The 6686-nt window shown below is 52.3% G+C and overlaps 1 protein-coding gene across 1 annotated transcript; it reads right to left on the bottom strand.

Annotated features, from left to right (window-relative positions):
* Nucleotides 1-1176: 1176 nt before the first annotated feature.
* Nucleotides 1177-4134, bottom strand: LOC133919340 (putative disease resistance protein RGA3). The gene has a single exon (XM_062363706.1). The coding sequence runs from the start codon at nucleotides 3946-3948 to the stop codon at nucleotides 1528-1530; it is 2421 nt and encodes an 806-aa protein (XP_062219690.1). The 5' UTR covers nucleotides 3949-4134; the 3' UTR covers nucleotides 1177-1527.
* Nucleotides 4135-6686: the final 2552 nt, after the last annotated feature.

Genomic DNA, 6686 nt, shown 5'->3' on the forward strand with positions numbered 1-6686 from the left:
ATTAGCCAACTTCAAGTGGAGGCTCATAGAGGTATGTTATCATGGTGAAATTATGTAGAAAATATTCACACACTTATTCAAGTATGTGGGTTATTCATTAACTCCTCCTCTGCTCGGTCTAGTTGGCCTGAGACAGATTGGTGGCTAGGGTTTTTAACCTAACCCTAGCCGCCACCGCCACTGCACCATTTCATGCCCATGCATGTGTGGGCGCAGGTGGATCCACCTCGGATCGAGGTGCGACCGCAGTCAGGGCGGAGAAGGCATCGAGGACGATGAGTCGGCGACTGCGATGATGTCGAAAACATAGCAGTACGGCTCTGTGCGGTAGAGTCCATGCGCAAAGGAGGTCATGGTTGTTATGTGGACAGGGAAGATGAGGAAGGCAATAGCGAGCTTACTTGCTCGCTATGTGACGCGGAGGAGGTGGCCATGGCCGATTCGCCGGCTTAGGCACATGAGAAGTCGGCGGTGCCACGTTATGTTCAAGAAGAAGGCGACAGCAACAAATTCGACGATGCTTCATGCTCTCCAATGTTGAGAAGATGCCGGTGGTAGCTTCATGCTCCGATGGTGATGAACTCAATGACTACGGGGTTTGCAGTAGTGACTTTGGGGTGAACTCACTGACTTCCATGTCGACAGAGATGGCTTTGTGACAGTTCATGGCACATGTGCGCGTGTGTTTTGTGCTGTGGTGATGGCCTTCATGTTGCCACATTCTTTGTGCAGGAAGGTGGCGTTGTCGTTAGCTTCCATGCTAGCACCGGTGGCAAGTTTGCCAGTGGGGATTGCGGGATGCACCGAGCTTGTACGTGTGTGTGTATTGTTCATGTACGAATAACATGGCAAATTCAAAAATCTGGCACAATAACTGGTGCACAAGAGTACTGTAAGGCGTGCAACCGGTAGATCGTGTGACACAGGAAGTAGTTGATACTGTATAGACCGAAAGCAGGCAGACAATTGGTTACCGCCAACAATGATGAGGGTACCGTCGATATTGCCATCAATGATGTAGATGACATAGTCGACAACGACGACGGGTATAGCGAAGTGCTAATAACATGTTGAATAACATTATTGGCGGTTAGAATCTCTCCCTCTGACTCTCCAACACAACCCACAACCAAAAATAGAGCAAGAACAAGAAACACAATTTATGATGTAGACTTCTCTGATTTATTGCAATGAACAATTTTTGTTACAATAGGTGTCTCCCTCTCGTATATATAGGGGGGGGGGGGTGAAACCCTCTCCCCAAGGGAGTAGATAGAGTAGCCCATCCAACATAGGATTAGGACTCTCTGGCCTATTCTGTAAGGAATTCAACAAAGGTTACACCCGTTCAAGAGCACACAAATTATGCATGAGCAATCAAATGGAAAATTTATTAAAAAATATTTATTACAATAACAGTAGTACAATATAAGTACTTCATGAATCCATCATACAAATGTGAATAAATTGTATTAAGTAGAAGTAGCCCATGTATGGAAACAGGAATGATTTTGCCCTTGCACACGTTTAGCAAGTGACATCCATCAAGCATATGCACAGCCTTGAGCATGCTAGCACAGGTTCATCTTGTGCAAACTGCAGCATTGGGCATTTTGTGATTTTCAACAACTGGAGCGCCATGAGGTGTTCCAACCGTCCGATTGACGAAAGTTTCTTGCAACAGCTAACCTCCAGAATTTGCAACAAAGGTAAAATCGGAAGTTGAGGAAGATGCATCATTTTGTCAAAGCCTTCCAGTTTCAAGTATTTGAGCGCCCGCAAGACAGGGAGGTCACAGAGTTGCTCACAGGACTGGATTCTCAGGTTTACCAAAGAACCAAGCTGAGGCAACTTTCTTAATTTACTGCATCCACTAACATTTAGATCTCGTAGAAGAGGGAAATCCCCATCTTCTACTCCATCCCATATCTCCAAATCGTACATTTTCCTTATATCCAACGTCTCGAGTGCTGGAAATCCTTGAGTTAGCAAACCACTAAAACCAATGAACTCTCTTCCAATGATTTGCACTTTCTCCATTTGTTGTATAACAAGGTGTTTGAGGCATGGCAATTGTCCAAGTGATGGAAATACATCACAATTTTCGCACCCTTCCAGAGTCACTTTAACTAAATTAAAGAAGTAGCAACTTCCCAGCCATGATGGAAATTTGTCACTGCAGTAACCACTTACTATCAATTCCTCTAGATTTGGATGAGGTTGGAGCTTATCCAGCACCAAACTTGAGGTCTGCACATCTAGAAGTTGTGACCTAGCAGTGAGGCTCCACCATTTCAGCACCAATTTTTTCAGTTTCGTCTTGCTGTGCATATCTGCATTTATAGCATCTCGCACGTGGCATACATTCATTAATCCTGAAATGTGCAGCTCTCCACTTAGGTTTACCATGTAGCGCAGCCCACTTATACCACAATCTACAGAATTATCTGCCACATAAAATGCATTCAGTGTCTGAAGACCAGTTAGAAGCTCAAGCTCAGATGGAATGGAGATGCTTGGGTACTCTGATACTGGTAGTTCTAGGTGCCGAAGATTAACAAGGTACCTAATTCCCCGTGGGAGCTCAGTAAGACAGTGGGAATGCTTCAAATCTAGTGTTTGCAGGTTCAAGAGTCCGCAGACTGATTCAGGAATCCTTTTGAGTTTGGTATTCTTCAGACCAAGGTACCGCAAGTGTATCAAATTACCAATAGAGCTAGGGATCTGACTGATGCTAGTATTACTTAAATCGAGTGTCCGTAGGCATTCCAGGAGCAAGAATAGATCGTATGGTATCTTAACAAATAAGGAATTCCCTTCAGTTTCATAGCAGGACCTTTTGATGACCAAAAGCGTGCGCAGATCCTGCCTATGGAAGAGCTGACCTTCTATAGTTAAATCTGATTCGGTGAGTGATGGAAGCATTGATGAATGCCTAATACTCTCATGATTAATCATATCACATCTGTTGTTGTATTTGTATGAATCAATACTGGAATATTCCTTTTCAGCAATAGACTGCGCTAATACATGAAAAACATCATGCATTTCATACCTTCCCTCAGTGACATCATAGAATGGTGACTCCTGGAAGAAGCATCTCCCAAGCAAGTCGTCAAAGTACTTGCGACCAACATCTTCAGGCAGCAACCTTTCATGATGTTGAAGAAAACCTTGTGCCATCCACAAGCGGATCAATTCCTCCTTATCAAATATGTATCCTTTGGGAAACAAGGAGCAATATGCAAAACAATTTTTCAGATGTCGTGGAAGATGATCATAGCTGTGCCTAACAATCGGCAGAATCTCATTCACCAATTCGTCGTTGTTCCACACATCACTGTGTAAGACCTCCCACCACTTCTCTCCATCAGGTTTACACCTAATCAGACCCCCAACTGCCTTGGCCACAAGCGGCAGGCCCTTGCACCCCTTGACAATCTCCTCACCGACTGAAGCCAATTTAGGACACATCTCCATCTCATGGTAATCAAAAGCATAGCTCTTGCAAATCAACCAGCAGGTAGCATCAGATAAACAATTCAGCCTCAACTGACGTCTGTGATCACATCCCATGGTCATGCCCACCTCCGCATTGCGGCTAGTAACTATCACCTTGCTTCCTCGCAGCGCAAACCGAAGAGGCCCCTCGAGCAGCTCCCACACGGCCTTTTCGATGTTCCACACCTCATCGAGCACAATCAAGAACCTCTTCCCCTTCAGAAGGTCCACGAGCAGGCCCTGCAGCAAGCTCAATTCAGTGATGTCACGGGTATCCCCTCCACACGCGTGCACCATCGTCTTGGTCGCGCTCACCACATCAACACCTTGCCCCGAGTAAATCCATACGCGGCAATCGAAGAAATCCCTGATCCTTTGGTCGTTGCAGGCGAGCTGGACGATGGCGGTCTTTCCCACGCCGGCCATACCAACGACGGACACGACCATGAACACGCGGCCACCGCAGTCCTCGGCAAAGAGAAGCTCAAGAAGGCGCCCGAGGTCGCCCTCCCGGCCGTAGAGCTCACCGGAGCTGAGGGAAGAGGTCGGTGGGCGAGCGGAGGAGCACAGCCGAACCGCCCCGTCCTCCGGCGTCAGGCGGAGCGCCTCGCGGTCGGAGGCGATCTCGTGGTATTTGTCGGTGTATTCAGAACCAGAGGTCCCTAAGTCCCGAGGCCAGGCCGGCTATCCACCACATGTCACCACCCTGCGAGGTAAGAAAAAGCTAAATCCCGGGAGAAGGTGCTCGGGGCCGCCGCCTCTGGTTCCCGAGCACCCCAGTTCCCCGATGATCTGCAGGGTTCAAATACTAAGACCGAAGTGCTCGGGAGAGAGTGCTCGGGGCTGCACGTGGCAGCCCCCGAGGACTCGGTGCCCCGAAGGTCCCACCGCAGTGCTCGGGAGAGAGTGCTCGGGGCTGCACGTGGCAACGCCACGACGGAATTAGGGCTTAGGTGCGCCATTTGTATGCCGTACGTCTCCAAAACTTCCAGAAAGAAGGCGGAGAACGGCGGCACTAGCCCCGCCGCCACGAAAGAGGTGAAGAGAACGGTCCGCCCAGGGACGGTCGTCGCCGGCGTCAGAGTCGCCGGCCTCACCACCACGGCACCTTCCTGACCCTCCGGTACCAACAGCTTCCTAATCTTATCCGCCGCCTCCTCGTTCCTCAGACGAGACTCCGGCAAGATGCTGTCCGAAGTCCTATCCCGGCGTCCTCCTCCAACCCTCATCATCTCAACAGGGTGGAAGGTGTTCTTTTTTGGTGGAAAAGAGAGAGAAGGGAGAATGCTCCGGTCGCCTGGGATTTTCCTGAGGGCCTCGGAGCACCAAGAAGGCAGGAGCGCAAGTGCAAGAGAGCGTAAAAATGGGAAACGGACCGATCCGTTCCCCCTTTTTGTATCTCAAAATTCGAAAACTGCCGCCCCAGACGGTTCGCTCGGCGAAGCGTCGCCTCGATCGACGCAACTGTCAGACGAATCTCCCGCCGCTCGCGCGATGTCAGCGGTTGCCAGGCGTATTTTCCTCGATCTGCGCGGCGACCGCGCGTGCCGCCCGTATGGTTATCATACCCTTCGGAAGTTGTGTGGACACGTGTCCACTCATTTTCCCGTTGGAACGTACTTAAGATCTAGGTCCGCAAGGGCCACCTTTCGAAAGCTTGCCACATGGCGTCCGCGCTAGCCTTGGCCTCGGTTGCGACGAAGGGCCCATTCGCAGTCTCCGTCCCATCGGCTACCAATGGGCCCGGGGGCTACTGTCGGTGTATTCAGAACCAGAGGTCCCTAAGTCCCGAGGCCAGGCCGGCTATCCACCACATGTCACCACCCTGCGAGGTAAGAAAAAGCTAAATCCCGGGAGAAGGTGCTCGGGGCCGCCGCCTCTGGTTCCCGAGCACCCCAGTTCCCCGATGATCTGCAGGGTCCAAATACTAAGACCGAAGTGCTCGGGAGAGAGTGCTCGGGGCTGCACGTGGCAGCCCCCGAGGACTCGGTGCCCCGAAGGTCCCACCGCAGTGCTCGGGAGAGAGTGCTCGGGGCTGCACGTGGCAGCCCCCGAGGACCCGGTGCCCCGAAGGCCCCACCAAAGTGCTCGGGAGAGAGTGCTCGGGGCTGCACGTGGCAGCCCCCGAGGACTCGGTGCCCCGAAGGTCCCTCCGCAGTACTCGGGAGAGAGTGCTCGGGGCTGCACGTGGCAGCCCCCGAGGACTCGGTGCCCCGAAGGTCCCACCGCAGTGCTCGGGAGAGAGTGCTCGGGGCTGCACGTGGCAGCCCCCGAGGACCCGGTGCCCCGAAGGCCCCACCAAAGTGCTCGGGAGAGAGTGCTCGGGGCTGCACGTGGCAGCCCCCGAGGACTCGGTGCCCCGAAGGTCCCACCGCAGTGCTCGGGAGAGAGTGCTCGGGGCTGCACGTGGCAGCCCCCGAGGACTCGGTGCCCCGAAGGTTCGCGCAAGATCATTCAACGACCCGAAGGGTCCCGTCGTCAGGGTGTCATCCAGTCAAAGGCCCAATGCCGCATTTAATAGGCACGCGCGGTCTGACATCCTGACATCCTCAGCTGCCCACGCCCCAGTGTCAGACCCTGCCATGCACTAGCAGGGGGCCGTGGGTCCATTAAATGCACGGGTCCCGTCCCGTTTCATCCAGGTGCCTCGGGATAACGTTGCCAGAATCGAAGCACTCCGCCTGCCACCCTGCCCTGGCAGAAGAACAAGACAGGGTGGGCGCACTGGGCACCTCTGAGGCTGACCGGTGGGCCCCTTTTAGGGCGCCCCGAGGCTTCCGCAGCGGCTGGTGGTCGAATGCGCGCCGCATTTCTCCACCGCCCCTGTCACTTCGCCAAAATGAAATGATTACGCCTTTCTCCGTGGCACCTTGGCATTCGCGTCCCCTCTTTCCCATTCAGGATATGTTGGGGTCGGCGCGCCTATAAAAGGAAAGGATGGAGAACACTAAAAGAGAGGAGAAAAAGGCCTTCGACCACCAGACGACCAACAATCTCCGACGAACCAGGCCAAAGATAGATCGACAGACACTCGAACCAGCTCAAGTTAAGCTAGAACATAAGAGCCTCAAGCTCTTTGTAAACAGCTCTCCCCTTAGAACCAGATACCTCCTTGAAGAGTTCCCTTCAAGGATAAATATAGTGTTCATACAGGAGTAGGGTGTTACGCCTCCGTGCGGCCCGAA

This window comes from Phragmites australis, chromosome 5 (assembly GCF_958298935.1).
Source record: "Phragmites australis chromosome 5, lpPhrAust1.1, whole genome shotgun sequence".
NCBI lineage: Eukaryota > Viridiplantae > Streptophyta > Magnoliopsida > Poales > Poaceae > Phragmites > Phragmites australis.

Coding starts and splice junctions, on each gene's coding strand:
- LOC133919340 (XM_062363706.1), bottom strand. CDS start 3,948: ATGGTCGTGTCCGTCGTTGGTATGGCCGGCGTGGGAAAGACCGCCATC.